Below are 22,407 nucleotides of genomic sequence, written 5' to 3' on the forward strand. Positions count from 1 at the left end.
CTGCTCGCTGTCCCTGTCTTCCAGCTCAGGCCGCTGAGTACCCTGAGGATAACTGGTCTTACTATTAAAGACTGAGGCAAAGAAGGCATTAAATACCTCAGCCTTTTCCTCATCCTCGGTGACAATGTTCCCCCTCCGCATCCAATTAGGATCAGTGCAATGGAGAAACTTACAGATACATTATGTATACAGTATATATCACTATGGTAAAAGCAATGCTAGGAACACAGAAACCAAACTGATAGCATCACATTCTCCCATTTCACATAGTTGTTACATACCCAGAGGATATATTGCTTTCATCTTTTTAAAGCAGAGTAGTCTGTAAATTTTATTTATTGTACATTATCTGGTTACTTAGACATCTCATATTTTGACACTTACACCACATGCCATCACTGAGATGAAGCTTGGACATCATAGACTAGAAGTAAAGCCCGGTATCAATTGCAGTTAATCAGTAATCCATGCTGGAGAAGTAGAAAACAAATGGTAACATGAGCGTAAATGGTATCTGTGAGACAGGTATTTTTCCCTAATGGCAGCAACAAAACATCAGTGAAATCCACCTCATGGAGAAGTGTCAGCCTTGACATCTTCCTTTCTTCTAAAGTTAAATTATTTTTCTTCAGTCTCTATCTTGTGCTAAAGGGCTTGCGTATATTTTATCATATGCACCATCTGCCTTCCTAACCCTTGTCACTTCATGTCTATAGCATCACAGAATTGCTACTACAGATGCAGCTTAGCCCAGGGAACAGAAGAGAGAAATAGGAACATTGTCCCTGAAGGCTGGATACATCTCATCTGGTTTTAGGCAGTTGAATGGACATGCCTAAATTAGGAGCTGAATTTTCCAGAGATTCCCCATATCGAGGCAGACAGGATGTGTCTCTGGCTGTAGAGAGCCCATGCTAAATGGGCTCCTCAGTTAGATATGTTTAGAGAGGATGAATCCAGGCCTACATATCTTCCAGCGACTTCTGGTCCATCAACCAAAGTTTGTATCAACAGAGATGTGCTCAAGGTTTGGTGTTGTGGATAGCAATGAGGAAAATATCATGTAATGCAAAAGAAATAAAAATAATTTTCATCCACAACTGAAGGATTTCTATTGCACTTAGCACGTTTCTGATTTATTCTAGAAATTGGCCCTGCCTCTGTGATGGTGGGGAACTTGGTCTCTGGAAAAAGAATTGCACAAGCCAGTGGTAGAGATTTGGGGCAAATAGAAGATAATGACCAAGCCAGAAAGGTAAGCTCAACTTTTCTGATATGGCTTATATTTAGCTAGTTAGCATCAGGACACTTAGCAGTACTTACATAGTATTACTATTACTATTGCAGAATTTGCTGACTGCTTTTTCTAATTCACACTAAAATATTTCAGAACCCCCTTTACAGATAAATATAGAATAGACATGAGGGGGGATCACTGCATTTCATCTGTGTGGATTTTTTTTTTAATAAGTGTACATGGGACAATAAAACAGACATGGTGGAAAGTGTTAATGGAGCTTCTACCAGAAATCACCCTCTACTGTATCTTTTTTATTAGTTCAAGTGGAGTCCAGGGAATTTTGTTTGCATATATTGTCCTGACCTTATTTGTTGTTATTTTGATCCTGTAAAATTAACTTCAAATTCAGCTCTTTTGGGGGCTTATGTAATTAAATTAGTAAGTTCTAAGCTGGATAACTATTTATATATTCATAGTAAGAAAAAGAGAAGAAGCGAAAGAATTAAAATTGTGCTTAAATTCAGAGAGATCAGTAAGAACTGGTTTATTGCTTTGAAAGTATATGTAGTAATATATCATAATCCCAGCACTGGCTTCACTTCCAGAGAGACCGCTGCTACCATGAAAAAGCACCTTGCTATAAATATGTATGGTGACAAGAGAATTAATTCATGTTTAGTGCTTCTGGGTATTGATGTAAAATGTAGCATATAAATAAGAAAGACATAGCTAAACTAGCAAAAATAGTTCTCTGGTTTTTAAACCCAGAAAGTTATTTAGTGTCATGACTATCACTCTGCTTTATTTTAGTTCCTCTTCCTCTCAGAAGTGTTACAGTGGAGAGCTCAGACCACTCCTGACCATGTGCTTTACACTCTACTCAACTGCAGGGTAAGAAGCTCAGACCGTTACTCTGACAGGCTGCCGTATGGAAAATGGCACACTGGTATTTCAGCTGCACCTGCTCATGCTATGGCTGAACGCGACCTTTCTGTTTCTTTTCCCATTAATACTCAGCTGTTATATTTAATGTTCACTGAGGCAGAGAGGAAAAGAGAATAATCATTGCCAGTTGTCAAAATATAGATTGCTTTTGTATCAGACAGCGCGCCTTACACATTTCTCATTTCTTTTTCCACCACATACATGTTGTGGGTGAGCTGACTCTGCAAATCTATTTCAATACTGATTGTTCCTATACCGAAGAGTAGTATTTAATACTGTTCACCATCCTGATTTCCAATTTGAAAAGCACAGGCCTGGCAAAATCAAAGCATTTTCCCTAAATAAAACAATGATTGTTGGTTTTGAGACTGAACCATCTGGGGGAGGTGTGAGAATGGGGAAAGAAGTTGAAGAGAAGAAGAGGTATGTCCAGAATCCAACCAGCTCTGCAGAGGATCGCTAATAAATCTCTCTGCATAGCCTACATGAGGTGCCAGCCTGGCACAACGTTTCATTGCTTATCAAAAATGAATTAATGCATGTCACATAGTACAGAACTTGGCTTTACTAAAAGTGTGTGATTACAGACTTCCTAGATGATTGTAGATGGCAAACCAATAATTCCCAAGACCGCTGTAGAGAATGAAAGTCTGATTTCAAACCATCCCACCACAGTACATCTAGACACTTCTGTCAAAACTGGGAAACATATGTAGTGTGTGAGGGTCTCCAGGAGAGGAGGGGCCTGGAATAGTGCTATTCCCCTGGGCCACCTGGAGTAGCTGATGTTGTCTCAGCCCACATGGTCCCTACGCAACTTGGATGCATTCTTAAATCTCCAGTAATTTGTGAACCTCTGTGAAATGACCACTTACTGTATTTACAGGATATGCTTCCCCAGCCCATATTACAGTGCTGGTACCAAAGTTCAGTTTGAGGCTACCAATAAGTCATTAAATGACCTTTTTTAAATTCAGATTAATAGCTAATATTATGTCAACATGTGCAACGACAGATAATAGTGAAGTAGTAATGTAGTTGTCTGTGGCAAAGTAGAAAACTTGAGAGGCAGTGCTGTTCAGAGATTCAATATTACGCCATTAAAATAGTGCATTGTTTGGTCCTGTAAGTTAGGAGCAAAGATGCTGTGAGAAAGAGACAGTGATGTCCACACAGGCTGTTGCTTTTGAGCTTCAGATAAAGCCAGACTTCCCGTGCTGGCAGAAGGGTTCAAACAGTGGGAGGGAAGGACACAATGTGGAAAACAAGGATTAACGAAATAATTTATCATTCCATAGAAGTGAAAAATAGTTGAATTTTGAAATTCAGTTTCTCTGGTCCTTTAATACTCTCAGTGTGGAGTATCTTATCATATGAAATTTGTTTGAGAGATACAATGCTTTATGGAAAGATTTAAAGTTTTATGGAAAGGAGTGACAGGTTTGGTGGGTTTTAGCCTAGGCAAGTTTTACTGCCCATCTTAAATTTTAGTTCTGGTTTGTAACTTTTCCCTTTTTGTCTTCCTTGCACATTGTCTGTACACTTTGTTCTAAAACATCCAGGCATCTTGCAGTAGATGACTAATAGAAATCCACTGAGATTAGTGTTTTCCTGTAACCCAAGATTTTTGAGAATTTGGAATATTTCAAAATTAGCACAGTGCATTGTTTTTAGTGTGTGTCATGAAGGATTGCAACACCTTTACATTGCAGGACACCTCGTATAAAAGACCCGAAGGGAATAGTTGCCTCGTGCTTGCCAATGATTCTTGTCCAACAACAGGATTCTCCTTCCCTGCACTTCATATAAACACTGTCTTTTCACTGGTTCACGTGCAGCAAGTGCCAGAAGTCTTAAATATTAACAAGTTTTGCACAAATTTACATGATTTGCAGCAATTCCCTTTCTGTGTCAGTGGGGCCTGTGCTTCTGATGTATGTGGGGTATTCTCCCCATGACTATCCAAACAGGCAATTTCTTGAAAGAATGAACAAAGAGTTTAAGCACATTCCACCTGGCAGGTCTACAGTGACAAGGACACCCAGACCTCGGGTCACTTTGGCCACATTTAGGGCTGGACAGATGGAAGCCATCTCTAGTCCAGCATCTATATAGTTGCATATGTCTTTAGAGGAAGCTTTCTTAGTGAAATGATCTCCGCATTGTTCAGAAGACTGATTAAAATTACCTGAAGTGCATTTCAGTAAGTGTGGTCGCTGAAGATTGTGAAGAGGAATGCTAAGCCCTGACTTTGCCCTTTTTATTTTCAGTTAGGTTTGTCCTCTTTGTTGACAGTGTTTGAGTTTGTATATAGTTTATTATAAAGTTTGTAAATGTCAAGTGATGCCTGGTAACATGCCACTACTTCCAGTGCTAGACCTTTATCAAACTGCTCTCTCCTCTCTGATGCTTGTGGTCAATAAATAACTGCGGTGGTGTGTGGGATGGTGATGGTGGATAGAAACCAGCAATCAAGCCAAATGCTTATTATTTCTTGCCTTGTTAAAATAGAGTGTAAAGAATATTTATTTAAAACAGAAGACCCTATTGCTCCCTCTCTCAATAAGGACAGTGATATACAATATTTTTGATTGCGTTGCATTGCAATTTTGATACATTGTTCTTTTTAAGTGTAGGTATTTTCCTACCTTTTTTTCCCCAATTTCTTCAGCTTCTCTGTTTTTAAGTGAACTTAGTGCTTGTGATAGGTGCCAGGTATATCACAGCAGTACTGGAGACTGAAATCCTCTTTTTCCATAGAACAGGTACACAGGCAGAGAGGTGCAGCCCTTCCCGTACTGCCCTGTCCCTTTATCTCAGCCCAGACCTGGCCAGACCAGCTCTAGGCACAGTCAGTCTGTCCTGCATGTTCACTTTAAGACTTCTATTCTGACGTGTCAACTGTGATAGCGAATTTTGTGATACGGATGTATTTATTTCTCTAAAAGTACATTTGTGTGTGTGCATGTATACACACACATACATATTTTTAGGGAACGCAAGGACTGTAACACTCATCCAATTTAAAACACTGTAGCACTATTTGAATTGCCAAACTCTGTAGCATATTGTCACTTCCCCTTTTTTTTTCATGCTGACCAGAGTTACTCAAATTCAACAAATGCCTTTCTTTTCTATTTCATTTACATGCATGCGCTTAGCTTTTGTTCCAGACCAATTCTTTTCCCCATCACAGAGTATTGTTTTCTCCTGTGTCTTTTATTTCTTGTCTGTTAAAGTATTTCTACTGTGCCATTTGGCTTCCTTCCAGCATACAGACAACAAAGTGCAATTTTCAGGATTGCTCTCCACAGATTCCCCAGATTGCTGCGGAGACCATAAAGGCACTTTCCTGGCTGTCACAGGAATGCTGCCTGTATAGCAAGGGAAGGAGTACAGGTTACATGGGCAGGATATTAGCGTACTACTGTACTCCGTTGGTTAGAGAGAAAACACTGTTGAGGGCAGAAGGTACAGAGAGAGGAATGGAGAACGTTCTTCTGCTTGACAAATACCTTTTTTCTTTCCAACTACAGTTTGGCATAAGGCTGAAGATTTCCGTATTTCGGTTGATTGCATGACATATTGTGGCTGTACCTCATCCAGTAACTTCTAAGGTGCCGAGGAAAATAGTTTCAGCACATTGCATTATCTTCTGTGACATTTATCTTTCTTCCTGTGCAGGGAACAATAGCCAACTCGCTAACATGTGTCCAGCTACATAAACGAGCGGAGAAGATAGCTGTCATGTTGATGGAAAGGGGACATTTACAAGATGGAGACCATGTGGCTTTGGTTTACCCACCAGGTAAAGAACTGCCATGTTCAGTACCTTAGTAGTCCCAAAAGTTTATCAAGATCCTTTAGGACAGTGCTACATTGGTGGTGTTACCAACCTGTAAACCATGTTAATTGGCAAAACACTAAATATTTGCTTTATGTACATTTCTTTGAACTTAGTCGAACATATTTAAAAGAATTTCTCTTTGCATATGCACATAGATATTATTTCTTTGGGTTCAGATTAAGATTAACCTGTGTTTTTAAACCTGTCTCTTATAAGCAGTCAAATTTAATTACTGCTTTTCTTTTCATTTGCTGGAAACATACTATTTTATGAGCACACAGTTCTGCTAAAATATTCCATCTGCTGAGTGTTCTTAGATTTACCTGTTGAATTCCCTCTTGGAAGTGCTGCGTTTCATGAGGGTAAAGCAGCAATACCTAGGAAGTGATCCATGTTTTTTTAGAGTAGAAATATGATGAATAAATGGCAGATGATTGAGAAATACCAAATTATAATCACTATTTTCTCTGTACGTCTTTAACCTAGACAGCTCTCTGTGGCTTGGATTTTCATCCTTTGACATAAGGGCTTTTAAGCTTGTGTTAAGCGGTACCATGCTTGACATCTGCTTGAAATTATTTCTGATCTAGTGCTGCTCTTTTTGTCTTTAGCATTTTTTGTGTGTTGGTGAAATAAACAGTCTGATTTAAGGTCTGTATTGTGATATTTGGTTTGTAAGGGCTGCAAGATGCTGGTTAAATCTTTATAGGAGTAATTTCTCAATGATTAATATGAGAAAACCTTTTCCACAAAAGACGACTAGTATTTTAAACTTAAGTTTCTATTTTCTGTATTTCACTTGCCAAGAATAAAGCATTTTATTGAAGGAACAATAACCTATCAGTACTCCAGATCCTTTTCCACTGAAAGAATAAAACAGCCCCCATTGTCGTCTTATCATGGCCTGTGTACAGCACCAGGGAGCTCTCCAACAACAGTATTCACGGGATCTTTGTGCTGTTGCCTGTTCAGCCTCCTTAGATAGCCTGAAGCGTGCTGTCCACAGTCTGTCACCTGCAGTCAATGTTTATATAGAACAACACCTATTTTTATGTTAGAAGTAGGATTTCAAGATCATTACTCCCTTTTTTACTGTAAAATTTCAGGTAGGCAAGTCAAAGCTGCATATCTGAGGTTAAAAATGGCATGAGAAAGACAGCATTTAATGAAACCTCCAGATGTTTTTTCTGCAGTTGATAGGAACAGGCATTGTCCTACTTCATCCTTTTGCTGGGGCATCCCTCTTCTTGTAGACTCTCATTTGTCTATAAATGTAAATTTAGGAAGATAATTAATCTGTAGAAATCAGTCTTTTTAACAGGTTACTTCCTGATCATAAAAGTGGAGTTCACCTAAATGATGATATCTGGCTGCAGCTTTGTGTGTCACCTTTGGTTTGTCATGCTCAGAAGAACAGTACAATTGAAAGGAATCAGTGAAGCTGAACAAATACTGACAAGGGGCTGAAAAAGAAGTCTGTTAAAGGGCTTAGTCGTTCATTTAACCTTCTGAGTTGAGTTCCAAGTAATATTTATGCTGACATAGGTGTCTGTGATTAAATTATTTGATTTTCAGGGGAGGATTTTTGTTTTGTTCTTCATGCAGGAATAGACCTGATTGCCGCATTTTACGGATGCCTGTATGCAGGCTGTGTGCCAATAACAGTTCGACCTCCACATCCCCAGAACATAGCTACCACGTTACCTACAGTGAAGATGATTGTGGAGGTGAGCAGACACCTGAAAGTGCACAAGTAGATTAAATGGGCAGTGGATTTGCATAGTCTTTAGGAACGGTAACTTAAGTGAGTGTGGTGTAGGTTGAAGAGTTGTATTCCTTCCAAAGATTCAGGACTTCACTGTTTTGCAGGGTCAACACTGCTTGACAGCACACAACCTTCTGAGTTCCACTGTTGCATTTTGCCGCAGTTCTGCTACTCCTTTCAGGAAATAAATATATTTGAAGTGCTTTCTTGTATTTAGCTATATGCCAAGAATGGTAGGATTCCTTACCTGGCAACGCTGTGCTGACTATTGAGAAAAATCCCAATGGAAAACTTAGCTTGACCTGATGGTGATTTGTGCTCAGCTCTGTACATCTAACTGTTTTGCAGTTTGAAGCAATTTCCAAGTTCTGTTGTGAAGATGTTGGTCGGTATTTTGTTTCATTCAGAGAAGTGTTACTCAGACTTTTTCATTCAATGCTTTCTTTTGGTATTTTGGCTTTATCTAATAATGTTTAGTCTTTGTTGCATATAAATAACCTCATTGTGCTTGTTACTGAGGGAAATAAAATGGTTGCAAAGAGATGGCCTTTTACATCTGGCAGTTTCTGATCTATTGAATGGAATTCTGAGTCTCTGAAGAAACAAGTTGAAAAAAGTGTGATTTTAACATTTCTAATTAATGTTGATATTTTCAAGTAGTAAGTACTAGAGATGATAGTTATAATTTGTGGCTTTCCTTATGGCATCATATGCCACGAAGTAGCAGTAGAGGTATGAGAAATTGTCCTAATGTCTTCAGGGTTCTCATTATTTAATATTTTGGCACTCACAGTTTTTAAACATCAGTGGTTAAAATTATAGAAGTGATGTAAAATGTGTTATTTTGTTTTTCCTTTGATGTTTAATAGCCAAACTAGATCTGTTTGGTTTCACGATGAAAAACTAGGACAGGTCTAAGCTGACTTGTAATTGTCATCCCTTCAATAGACTAACTTTAAATAAAATGTTGAAATTTATTAGCCATATTAATGCCAGTTTGACTTAAAAGCCTCTCAGCTCTGTTTTACCCAAGATACTCTTTCATTTTGGAGAGGGATGACCTTATAGAAATTAAAATATTAAGGCTGTTCCTTCATAGCCAGTGCAATCATATAAATTTCCTGGTGTGATGGGGTCAAAGCCTTCTCTGACATGCTATATGTCTACATAACACCTTTTGAAGTCAGTAAGAATGACTTCTGAGCAAAATTTGGCCTACATAATTGTGTTTTGGTGATGAACTCGTAGTAGTTCTCAGTAACTGAACATTATTGAGCCCCATCTCAAGCAGTTGCTAACATGTAGCTAAGATGTCTTCTTTCTCCTTCCCACCGTCCCTACGTGTTTACCTCCAACTTACTATTCTCCAGGCATGGACATTCTGTATTTTAATAAACCTCCTGATCTTCCAGATAATATAATTCCTGAGAGGGCTAGTAACCACTAACTCTTGAAATTCCTTTTTTTTATGGCTCCACTGTGTCCCAAATCAAGATTTTCATGGATTAAGATTAGCTATGTAAGAATTACCTTGCCTTGCCATGACAGTGACATGATTGGATTGAGGGATACTGCAGTGGCTTCATTTGTCTTCACTTTTAGCCTGAAATGTTTAGATTTTCCATACAGGGAAATCATCGGGTTAGAGGAAGTAAGTAGAGCTTGGGTCAGTGCTTTCTATGCTCCTAATTTCCTCATGTGCTCTATAAAGTTGACCTATAAAATCGACCTCCATGAGATTACTGTCAACAGAAGCTGATCTTTTCTGCTCAGTGGTAAAATTTAGTGTACATGTGGTTACTGATTTCCTTAGGTTGAACATTGGAAATTCAGTGTGCAATGAAATGTCTCAGATTCCTTAAAGAAAAAAATGCTCTTAGCAATATTTGCACGGATTCTCAAAGTTCGAGGAAAAGAAGAATGATGCTGTCTTTTCAGTTTTTCCTCTGTACTGTCTTCAGTGATTAACAGTGTTCATATTTATGTTTGTCTGAATATTTCCTTAAATATATTAATTTTTATAATCAGTAAGAAATATTCTTGTAGTTGCTACTTATGTATTTTTAAAAATAGCAAATCTAAAAGGAGAATACCTTCAGCATGTGTAATCTAAAATTCAGTGCAGATGGTATTTGCAGTAAACTCACCATTTCATTTCTTAGTACCACCTGCACAATTTTTGGTCTAGAGCTATTTTGCTGATATCAGAAGAGTTCCCAGTGGTTTATTACTAGCACAGGAATCAGAAATATATGGCTAACATAAAATTGACTTAAGATAGTAAAATTACTCATATAAATGTCAGGCTAGGTTTTTGTTTATGTGAAAATATTGTTTATAAATCATGATATATTACCATCACATAGGAAATGTTTTGGTCACAGTCTTCTGTACTGGCATTCTGGGTTGATAACGGATATAATGTGTTGAAAAAGTCACATTCTCACTATTAAGGTGCCTTTAGTTTCATTACAACACTCTTCTCAAAGTGCAATTTTCATGTAATTTGTAAAATTCACATGACTTTGTGTGCTTTGTGAGCTGCATTTTTTGTGCATCTTTCTACCTCCTAATTGGAAAACATGAGACTAATGTCTCCTGTTCTGGCAGAAAATAAATCATGGTCTTGCTCATTTTCATGGGAGAATTAATCAGTATCCTATTGCATTATTATTTATTTCTTAAATTCCTAGGTGAGCCGCTCTGCCTGCTTAATGACTACACAATTAATATGTAAATTGTTACGGTCACGAGAGGCGGCAGCAGCAGTGGGTGGGAGAAAGGGGGCCCCCGCGCTTAGATACAGGTGAGTACTATGGCTAGGGGACATCTGTGTCTTCTTTTGTCATTGTTTTTGTCAAGCGCTCAGAGGTCTATCTGTCATGGGAGTAAGATACACACATTTTCTTTCTCTTAGACGATTTGCCAAAGAAGCGGCCTGCACAGATCTACAAACCCTCTAACCCTGAAACGCTTGCTTACCTTGACTTCAGTGTCTCCACAACTGGCATGCTAGCAGGGGTAAAGGTAGGGACTTCTTGTTAAAGCTGGCATTCCTGCTGTCACGCCTGGCTGGCAGGTGGTACATTGCTCCTGATTTGTAACTCCTCTTGATTTTTGGTAATAGAAATTGAATTGCTTCCTCTCTTGCAGTCATTATTTGATTCCATTAACATGAAATTAGTTCTTCTATACTCACTACGGTACTGTGTGTGGTGAGTTGAGCCCCACTCCTCCTCCTCAGACTAAAAATTTAATTCTGATACCCCTGCGGACAGCCCAGTAGCTTGTCTGCCTGAAGCATTCTTCAACTGCAGCATCTATTCTTTCCTTTTTATGAAGGAAATGAGACCCAGTCATCCCTTTTCTACTTGTTCGAGTGCCCATTCACCGTTTGCTCTTTATTGCAACTCAACTGCTGGCCACTGGTTTTCAATATTCTCTTCTTCATGCTATTAAGGGAACTGCTGATGTCTCTGGTATATTCACCTGGTACAATAGTAGAGTAATCAGCAAAAAAAATTAATTGATGGATTTCTTTGATAAACTTAGGCATCTTGAGCTCTTTAAATCTCTATTCTGGCATTTTCTCTAACTTTGTAGCCACAATTTATCAAGGCTGTCTTTTCTAGCTGCTAACATACATATTATTCCAATGTTGGTTTCACCAACATGCAGGCAGAGGTAAAATCACTCTCTTACTCTTACCTGTTACTTCCTTACTCCTATCTGTTGCATATCCAAGGATTATGATTACTTCAGCAATTTTTGCTGACATATCACACTTATAGCTTGTATTGAATTCCTCATAATCTTTGGCATCATGCGTCTATTTTCAGAAGCTGTCAGCATACTTTATAAACAAAGAAAGCATCTTTTTCCCAGTTTTCAGATGGAGAATTTGAAGCACAGAGCAGTGAAGTGACCAGCCCAAGGTTGACTGATGGTTAAATGGTTGAGCTGGCTGAAGGTCACATATCAGACACTCCTGAAAGATGCATTTAATCTAGCTTTAAATAGCTACAATGCCTACAGATGCGGACTAGTCATTGGGCTCCTCAATAATCAACAGAGAGAAGCAGGGATTTTTAGGGTGTAATTTATCTGACTTATCTGAAACATTTTTGAATGGGGTGAATGTCACATAAGTCTTCATTTCTTCTAAAGGGAGCCTTAAATGATTGTTTCAGATGCAGTCATCCATATTAAATCAGGTCTGAATTCCACCTTATCAGACTTGCAGAAATTACTACTAACTATGCAAAGTCAGTATTTGGAGAGCTTCAAAGATAGTCAAAGGCAGGGTAAGTGGAAGAACCTTTTCTTAATGTAGCTAAAGGGAAATCCAGATAAATCTCTCAAGGAATTCTTGATTAGCTTCTGATACCTGGGTCACAAAGCTTCCAGGTCACTGACTCAGCAGGTTTATGTAAACAGTTACCATCTACTAGATCGTCACTAGTGATTAATTAATTATAAAAGGATCATAAGAGGCCACAAGGCTTATATTCATAATGCAGTGGTGCTAAATTAAAAAAAATGGCTAAACAATTTATGTGGCTTCTGAAAAGTTGATAAATGTTTTGTAATCACTTTGGAAGTAGTAGATTCCACTTATGTTTACTCTCAACTTTTTCACTAGCTTGCACCCAGTATGGTGTAAAAATTCACAGAACGACACCAGTTCTGGCCCTACAGAGTTCGGTTTAATCCTGTGTGAAAAGGTGGTCTTGATTCAGCTAGAGTAGAATTAATCTCTGCAAACTGCAGATGATCACCGTGGGGACACCTGTTTTGAGCTGGCCTTTTTGCATCACTTGGAACATGTCCAGCCTCAGTTATGGCTCTCATTGGTAATGGAGAAGAAGTCACTTCTAGAGCTTTGTTCCCCTGTTTACCTTAAGATAAAATAAATTTTATGTTCCAAGTGCCTGTTCCCCTCCACTGACTCTAACAATATATAAGGCAACTAGCTCAGTATGTGGCAGGGTTCAAAGGTTAGATGAGTTAAATCCTATCCAGGCCATCTTTCCAACATGGGTATCTTTCTTGTTATTAACAGAGAGGGCAAAGCTGAAAAGATATAATTCTGTTCCTGCTCTAGTTAGAATTTCTAAGCCAGGATGGGTGAGTGTGGGAAACTTCCTAACACTAGAAAAAAAAATCAGAAAAATTTCCTTTTGATCGGGTTTTTTGTTTCTACTTTCTGCTTGTTTTACCTCTGAGAGCTTTCTTACCAAGATTTTTAAGAGCCTGTTTCTCAATTAGGAGCTGGATAACATGAAGACATTTTACAGAACCGTTACTAAGTTTATTGGGGATCTTTATCACCGAATGATTAGGTCCTTAGTACCATTTTGCATGCAAAATCCTCTTCAATTTAAAAAATGCATTGGCATTTTTTATTTATTGTATTAAGAAATATGTACTTAGAAATATGTTACTGATGATCAACAAAATACTTCAAATTACATTCGGATCCTGCAGTCATTCATTCCTTTGTTCTTCCAGAAAGTTTAGCTTGTTATCATTAGCTTTGCATACAGCTTGGAGCACATCTTTAAACCACTCACAGCTTTCTCCCTAAATCACTTCAAACTTATCATTCATTCTGTCTCCCCTCCCCTTTCACGGTTATTTGGATGCCCTCTTGAAGGAAAATTATGTTTTCTTAGATATAAATTACATGTGTGTTTACACTGAGAAGAAAGTCAATATTTACTTGTTTTCTTTATCCTGTAACTGATTTAAGCACTTGGCGCATTTTGGGAATGAGCCTTCTGAATGACATAGTTCATCATTTTAATTACTTTGCTGTTGTCTTTCAGATGTCTCATGCAGCCACTAGTGCCTTTTGTCGTTCTATTAAGCTGCAGTGTGAGCTTTATCCCTCCAGAGAAGTTGCTATCTGCTTGGACCCCTACTGTGGACTTGGGTTTGTCCTCTGGTGCCTCTGCAGGTGAGGTTTCTCCTCAACCTTTTAAAATACCATTTCTGTTGTACTATAACACAACAAACCGGATGATGTGAGTGATAAAAGGATGGGAAGAACATACAAAACCTCTGGGACTGACATAGGCAATTGGAATTGCTGGAAGCTATATTGAGGGTGCTGTACAGAGAATACGCTTTGTTTGAGCTGGGCATGGCCATAGGTATTTAGACTTATGAGTGCAGAACATCAACACGGCTGCTCCTTGAGTCCCTACTGTTTTACTGCTGTCTCTGCAGAGTCTGGCTAGTTTTATTTGATGAAGGCAGCGCTCTACCAATATTACCTTAAGGAAGTGGTTTCCTGGTATCTTCTTTTTCATTCTCTAATCTGAAAGCATGAGTAGATATCAGGGGCTTCCTCATTTGTGGGACTTACGGCTGTGATTTTTGCAGAGACATGGAAGGATACTTCTATGGCAGTAGCAAAGCTATCAGAAAAAAACATTTCTAGTGAAATGTGAATCGGCTTTTTTTGTTAATAAGAAGTTTAGAAATTTAACAATTCTGTCAATCTCTATACTCAGGGAAGTTGCAGTTCAGCACTGAAAGCAGTTCCATCGATTTTTTTCTTTCTTTTTTATTTTTTTTAAGTTAGCTGGGTTGATGCAGAGGCAAAGGGGAAGAGCTATGGGAGTGTTAATGGAGCACATTTTTATGAAGACATCTTAGAGTCACAGTAGTCCGACATCTTTGCTCCCTACATAGAAAGTTCTTCGGTGTTAGCAGTACTGCTATTTTTAGTTACTAAAATGAAGATAACCCAGGGCAATAAAAATATTCTGGATAAACTTTTTACCAATTTACTAAATACCTGAAGAAGGCTTTATTTGATAACACCTGCAGCAATTTGTTTTCAGCAAGTATTGTTTATTTAAAAGTAGGCTATTGGCCTGTCTTGTTGCCCTTTTAAAATATTGGCTATTAAATATTAAATGGGCCAAAGATTAACGGTATTATCTTATTCATTCTTGATCAGTCTTTCTTGATTTAAACTATACTTGCCCTAATACTAGTTCAGATTTTACGTAAGGATTAGAGATTTCTTGGTTTTGAAAAATCTTTTTTTTTCAACGTCTTATTTCCCCAACACAAAAATAAAAATATTGAGGCTGCAAAAAAACTCAAAAAACCTTTCAGAAATTTTGAGATTTTAATTAAATCACTCTGTTTAAGTTAAATTTTTAAAATGTTGATTTTTTTAAGTCAGTTGGATATTTCTTACATGGACTTATGTGTTTCAGCATGCCCTGATGTCAACGCTGTTAGGCCTTCGCTCTGCTGGGGGCTAAGCCAAATCTGCCATGATGCATTCAGTGAGACCAGGGAAGGACTGTAGAGCACCATAGGAGAGTTCAGCTAAGGAGTGTGTTATTGTATGGGATAATGTTGGGACACAGAGCATCCAAGAATAACTTCTATGCAACATCATGGTAGAGCTGTAAAATACAGATAGATGTTGATCTGTCCAAAACCCAAGTAATTTGTGGTGCCCATGAATCTCCTGAATACAGAAATTTTTGTTTCTTAAAGCACCATATTTGCAACAAATAAGCATTTACTGCCCTTAGGTCCTTCCCAATACTGATAGTATTCAGCCTTTTAGGAGGAGAAGATTGTTTATGACTGGCAAGTGAATAAGGCAGCAAGCCTTTGGGAGAAAGCAATCAAGGTCTGTGCCCCTCCGTAGCTTATAGAAGGAATAGAAAATTTTATACCATTTTCAAAGAAGAGAAAGGAAATGAGAGACTTGAAGGAACTGAGATCAAGCCAGCAACACACTAATCTTATGAACCATCGTGTCAATCTTTTCTTTGCCACTGATCTCCTGTTCCTATAAAAGCAGAAAAGTTGCAGGCTGCTTGAATTGCGACTGTCATTTAGGGAAAGCTGACAGCAGATACAGCTTCATTACTTCCACTTACAAACTTAATTTCAGTTTCATTACTATTTTAGAATGAGTATTATTTAATGTGATAGCAAAAAATACATTATGGAGGTTATTAGACTCTTACTCTTCATAATTTAAAACTTTGCAACTTTGCATTTTACTCTTTGTAGTTTAGCATACCCAAATCCTCCCCAACATTGTACAGCCCAGATTTCTACCTCAGAGGATTCTACTGTAAAGTTATGATTGTCTGTCACCACTCCCATTAACTAAATTAATACTTCTAATGGCATATGGAAATTAAGTTAGATCTTCAATTTTTGATCAGCTAGGGGGTTTTGAGAGTTAAATAGGAACTCTTCCTTTTAGGAGCCCAGCAGGAAGAAAAAGCAGCCTCCTGTGCTGGGTGTGGTTAAAATCACAAGTACATTTTAATCCCTTTATTAACTAGACCAAAAGAGGCATTGACTGAGGAATGAAAGAAAAACTAACCTTTTATCCCCGTTGTAGGTGCTTAGACGTTGTGCTGGCCTGCTCCACTGCGGTGCCCCAGAATGCCCCATTCTGTGAGGTCAAAGCTACTTAGGAAAGCTGCTGGAGCATGGAGCCAGCCCTTTGGTAAGTTTGGAATATATTGCATAGTTTTGCAAAGTTCTTATTTTTAAAAAATTTATTATTTTATGGCCTAAAGGGTATAAAATAATAAAGAAAAGAAACCTTGCAAAGCAGAGCAATACATTTTAAAAAAAAAAGGGATTTACCACGTTCCCTCTAAACTGGCTGCATGCTCCAGCAGGGTTTCCTTGGAACCTTTGTCATTGAACAGCACATCATGGGTGTGGCGGCAGTCATCAGCCCCATGTGAGTTCGCAAACCCCAAACTTCCTAATTTTAACAGGTTCTTACTAATGACTCAATAAAATAATACATTATTTTTGCATTTTTCTCTTTAATAATCTCATTTATCCATTCTGAGAGGGTGATCCTAGTATTCTGACTTGTGTTGCATTACATTTTAAAATGTATTACATTCTTTGAAAGAAAAAAAATTGTGTCCTCCAATGTAAAAAAAAACATTACTAAATCCCATTGTTCAAAAATGCTTCCTGAAATTAAGATGTCCCTATCTTGACGCTGCTCACTGTGGAGCAGAATAGAGCATTCTACAGTTTGTTAGTGAGGATTTACTTAATTGATAGTTGCTGAGTGATGCAATAGAATAAGAATTTTCCCTCCATTTTAGCCCAGCTAAGCCAACCCATATTGCGGTTCTACTTTTACTACTGGAAGATAGAATTGTCCTGGCTGAAATTAAAATTAAGTACATGAATAATTTTAAATGATATATATATTCTTAGAAACTGAGATTGTAATAGTGCAAGTTAGTATGACTCAAACTGAACCAGAGGAACTGAATTTTCTGGTCCACGGTGGCCACATAATAAATAGCGTGAATGCTATAAAATGGTCCTGGGAAGGCTTTCCAGGTAAGGTGCAGTGAAGTGGCTTTCTCCTGTCCTGCTGCTGCTGTCTCTGTTCCATAGCCACAAGCTGAAGTCCCCAGTGGTGCTGCTGGGTAGCTTCTGCAGCAAGAGACTGCAAGGTTTCTTGTTAACCAGAGAGGTGGAACTGTGCAAGAAGTAAGTAAGGAATTGCAGCATTAACACGAGAACTGCATTTTAGAAAACTTTAGTGTGCTAGGACTCATTAATTATCGTTACATTTTTTTAGGCTAACTTGAATATATCTGGTAGGCATGAGCTTTTCACCTAATTTCCAGCCCATTTATAGCAAATTAAAGGCAAGACTGCATAAAGAATCCTAAATGCCACATCAGAAAAGGATAATTCTGACATGGGAAGTGAAGGCTATGAACATAGCCATCTCTCATGTGTTTTGCAAAGTGCGTAACTGGGGCAGGAGGAATGTAAAGGTGTCTCTGCCCACACACTGCCGTGTGTGCCGTGGAGTCTTTAGCCAGTGGCAACTTGTGGAAGAGGCAATTTGCGTTTCTCCACATTACAATAGGTCTGTTAAACTTGCCTCAAGTCTAGAAGGTTCAAGGGCAGCTGAAAGCCCTGATTTACCTTGATGTGTGAGTTCTGCAATGTGTTGACAGACTTAGCTCCACCAGCTCTGTAGACATGGGGGAGTAACTGGGGCGGGAGAGGTGGTGCTAAGGCATCACCTGAGTGGTGCTCAAGTCTGCGCAATGGCTTATAAATACAGACGGTACTGTAATGACCTGAGCTGGACATGTTTAGCCTCTGCCTGCCTTAGGATGTCTCTAACGCCAATGCCAACAGAAATGGTGCTGCCATCTATATCATCTAATTAACCTTAGGCTGTGGTTTCTGTATGCAGGGCAAGATGGCTGTCTCTCTTTTTTCTTCAATACAAAAAGGAAACAGTGGCCAAATTTTTAGAACTTGCTCACCTGCTTTGAAGTATTTAGGTAAAGGGGCTTTGTGTTGGAATGGCACTGAGCACCACAAGTTCTGTCAAGAGGCAGTATGATTTCCACTGCTGGTGCTGCTGGGTCATGTGTTTGTGCTCAGGAGCAGTCAGCAACACGCTTCCCAGTGACACACAGTTCAGAAGTGCCCAGTAGCAGCCCAGAGCTGTGTTAGAAAGCTTCCCTTGCGAGGCTTAGAGATTGCTGAAACACTTCTCTGAAAGGAGGAGGTTAAAGCTTTTGGAGGACATGCCAGTAACAAGAAGTTGAGTCACGTCTGGCTCTCATTCTGGGCAGACAGCACGGTCCCAGCAGGCAGTGCAGGCACTACGGGAACAAAATACTGGCATTTCAGTGTTAACCAAAGACTTACGGGTATCTGATTGGGGTACCAGCACCAGAGCTTGGGTTAAAGCAGAGTGATGGGTTATGGCACCACTCTCACCGGCTCCCAGTACGCTGATGTGGAAGTTGTAAAGACTGCACCTATTCTCAGCACTAGAAGCCTGTCAAGGTGTATGGGTGAGGTCCTTTCCTTTCTGGGAAAATTTGTGTGCCCTACACAATGATCCCTTTTGCTGTACATTAGTTAAACTTCTTTGTGAGACATCTCTGTCTCTCCAGTACTGATTGCTTATCTGCTTACCATGTGCAGTCGTGCTCTTAGTGCACTGTATGCCAGCTGGGCACCTTTGAACTCTGCAGATGGTGTGAAGTCCTTTACTTGTTCTCCAAAAGCCCTTTTTCTGTGCATATATGGGTCTCCAGGAGAACTGAAGATTTTATTTTGGCCCAAGTCCTATGAAGCCTAGGTCAGACATATGCCCAAACACTCTCCTCTGTGGCCTGTACCTTCCTTCCTACAAGCTGTGGTCCAGATGATTGTGAAGGCTTTTGCTCAGTCCAGTTCAGGTTCCCTCAGCAAGCAGACTCTTTTCACAGACTTTGAATTAGGTGCATGGCAACTCAATTATTTCAGGCCCTACCAAATGCCCAATTCCCATACCTGTCCCTCATCACCAAATGCCAAATATCATCTGTAGAAATGCAGAAAAAAAAATGCATATAGTTACAAGACTCAGCAGTACCTACCTGCCTCCTGCAGTTAAGTGGGAAAGCAGCTCATATCACCTGAGAAGGATGCCAGAAGTAAGGGCAGTGGCAGTTCAGTAGCCTGCCAGAATGCAATTCCAAATTGCAGTTGCCATTTGTCAGCATTTATTGCCCTGCTGAAATTTCTGGAACTGTAATAAAACCTCAGACTTTACTGTTAATCTGCCTCAGGACAGCATGGGGTAAATCTTTGATTCAGTGGAACAGTTAATTGCCAAGATGTCCTTCCAGGCATCTCCGTATGCTGCCAAAACAGCCTGCCAGGCAGTGGAACCGGTGTTGTGATCAGATGGCACCGTCATACCAAAATACATCCTGGTGCATTTAACTGGAGTATTCCTGTCCTTGGGCAGCCCTTGCTCAGTGCAGGCAGACAAGGCTCTTCACTTACTGCCAAAATCCAAGGCTTTGTCCACCATGTGAATACCTTTTTTTCCTCCGGATTGCTTCCCTAAAGGAAGACAGTATTTCTAAAATGTGATCTCCCACCTCAGCTACCACTGCATTTCACTCTGTGTCTGCATCCCAAAAGGATTGTGACAAGATGATGCAGGGATGCTCTATAGTCACTCTCCTTTTTTGTCTTCTTTTTTGCCTACTCCTTTTGCATTTTCTAAAAATGGTGGAGATTGATAAACAGATGTCCAGGTCTGTCAGATAGTCTCTGCAGTTCTGCACTGTGTCTACTCCTGTTACAAGACTTGCATCAAGAGACAGAGTTACTTTTGTGAGAACAGATTTCTACAGCAGTGGAAGAAACAATCTTGCTTCAGTTCCTTCCCAGTATTTATATAACTAAATTCCTGCGCCTACTCCAATAGATCATATATTGTTGCAATTTCAGAATGGTAATTTTAGCTTCCACAATTTATATTTAAACCCCCAACTTTTCCTAATATCCCATCTGATCCCCCTGATGGCACAGTGTTCACCATGATTCTGTTGCTTCCAGTATGAGAATAGCAAAGCTGACAGCCTAACTATCTCTTGATGAGTACTGTGTTTCAAGAAGATGAGATGGAACTGTCTATTTGTTCAGTGCCTCGGTTTCAGGATTAACTCTACCATATCTAGAATGTGCCATACATAGATGTACCTACCATACATCTCTACCATACCTAGAGTTACATAAAGGCAGCATTGACAGAACTTCCTATAGGTTTGGGACCATATCTAGCTTTATCAGCATCTCCAAAGCAGCCTTCCACAACTGCATTCTGTTCAAGCACGTGGTCCACTGCTTGATTGTTGGCATCCATACTAAGCAAACACTCTCTAACATCTCACAGTGATTTGAAACCACCAGAGTGATAGAAATGTTTCAACCAGCTATACAAGGGAGCATCTTTTTTTTCTCAGCTTCTCTCCACCAAAACATCGGTGACGTACAGCTTCTCAGGGGTTAACCTGGAAATATAAAGTCTGCGAATTTGCAAGGATATGTGGCTACCAGGAACGTTTTGTTGCTTGGAGTCATTCACAAAACCTACATAATGTTTCTGAGCTTGATTCAGGAAGGTGAGCCAGGTTATGACTGACATCGTGGTGGCCAGGTGCTGCATAAACCACTTCAGCTGTGGAACTGGCACATTCACCCCAGAAATACGTCTTTGTAGTTCTTCTCCTAGCTCCACCAACTGCTCTAGCAAATTAGATGATATGCATGGGTTATTAAACCACAGCTCGGTAGGCAAAGCTTGTGTTGGTCATCAAGTTACCAGGCATGTTATCATCTTTCTGTAGGTTTATGCACTGTAGACAGGAGCAGCACACATCTGAGGTTCTGCACCACAGAAAGTTTCCTTCCTGCTAGATATTTCCTGCTGCACTGCAGTTAAATTCTGAACTCCTCAGCATTTCTGAGGGATTAGAACTCAGAAAAGGTACTAGCAACATCTTCATTTATTTCTGTCTAATCAGAGTGATTTTTTTAGTCAAAGTCTGATCATAAGAGTGTTTGTTTCCCTCAGTCTGGAGAAGTTGGGGTTATTTTCCATCCAAATCCTCATGCTTTGCTGCATGGCTGTTGGTGGAAGGTTAAGGGCAAACGCAAGTATCTTTCTTACTTGTCCAGCATAAGTTGATCAAGAGAGGGAGACAGTTCACCCCCACACTGTTGCTGAGGGGGAAAAGATTTGTCTTTGGTGTAAATTTGTATTCCCAAATTGCACCATTTTGGACTATTTCCTGGTAAAGTGCACTTGGAACCAATTTTCTATTCTTCTACTGAAAGCAATGCAGGTTTTTCCTCCCTTATTACTGTGGAGTTTGTGTGGGCACTTTTCAGTACAGGGATAAAGTTTGTTCTTTTGATTTTGTTTTTATTTTGGGATGTTCTGCCCAGTTGAATAAGTGGCACTAAGGGATCTTAATGCAGTTCTGAGTAATAATTCTCCCACATTTGACCCCCTGGCAGCTTGTTTATTATTGTGTGGATTTTTTTTTCTCCTGATAGTGGTTGCATCAACTAGAGGAGTTCAAGGACGGGGGGAAGGGTTTGATGCTGAATCTCTGTATACCGTATTCATACGGATTGGACCCCAGCCCAGGTTCTTACTCGAGTGGTTACAGCTTCCCATTTGTAAGAATTATTTATTTACCAGACAGATCACACACCTTGATTGTTTGTGGGGCCCTGACCCTAAATTTGCGAAGAACTAAGACCTTTTGGTCTTCTCTGGAAAACTTAATAGAATTGGCTGAGAAAGAAAGAGTGAAGTAATATTTATAGTAAAAACTGTTACTACTCCTTAGCTGGGTTTGATCTGTCACTTGAGCTCAGGGCATACTCCTTTGAGGCTTGGGTAACTTTGCCAAGATCTCTTTTCACGTGTTTATGAAGCACATGCTCAAGGTTCAGTCATACTTTATTCTGATCCCGTAAAAGCAACATAAAAGCATAATGCTTCATTTGACCGTCCTGTGCTATAGTCATTATGTCAACCGTATCCGAGAACACATCACTTCGTGGCAAGTCACTGGTCATGAATCATCAAGAGTGGCGTAAATGTGGACAAGCAGTCAAAGATAAAATTCTTACTGTATGATAAATGAAATTATTTGAACTATAGTTCATACATATTCCGTGACATCCTCTGGCTCATACTCCAGCAAAGACCTAAACTATTTCGATTATTAACTGCCATTGTGGCTGGACTTG

The 22,407-nt window shown here is 39.4% G+C and overlaps 1 protein-coding gene across 1 annotated transcript in view; it reads left to right on the forward strand.

The window, feature by feature from the left end:
* Nucleotides 1–22,407, forward strand: part of DIP2C (disco interacting protein 2 homolog C) — a 166,119-nt gene that overhangs the window by 100,418 nt on the left and 43,294 nt on the right. The window contains 8 exon segments of the mRNA XM_019471878.1: nucleotides 1,146–1,255; nucleotides 2,051–2,131; nucleotides 5,870–5,993; nucleotides 7,638–7,759; nucleotides 10,491–10,577; nucleotides 10,579–10,603; nucleotides 10,715–10,824; nucleotides 13,626–13,756. Of these exon segments, the coding sequence (XP_019327423.1) occupies nucleotides 1,146–1,255; nucleotides 2,051–2,131; nucleotides 5,870–5,993; nucleotides 7,638–7,759; nucleotides 10,491–10,577; nucleotides 10,579–10,603; nucleotides 10,715–10,824; nucleotides 13,626–13,756 (790 nt within the window).

The sequence above is a fragment of the Aptenodytes forsteri genome, unplaced genomic scaffold (genome assembly GCF_000699145.1).
Source record: "Aptenodytes forsteri isolate BGI_AS27 unplaced genomic scaffold, ASM69914v1 Scaffold257, whole genome shotgun sequence".
NCBI classification, from domain to species: domain Eukaryota; kingdom Metazoa; phylum Chordata; class Aves; order Sphenisciformes; family Spheniscidae; genus Aptenodytes; species Aptenodytes forsteri.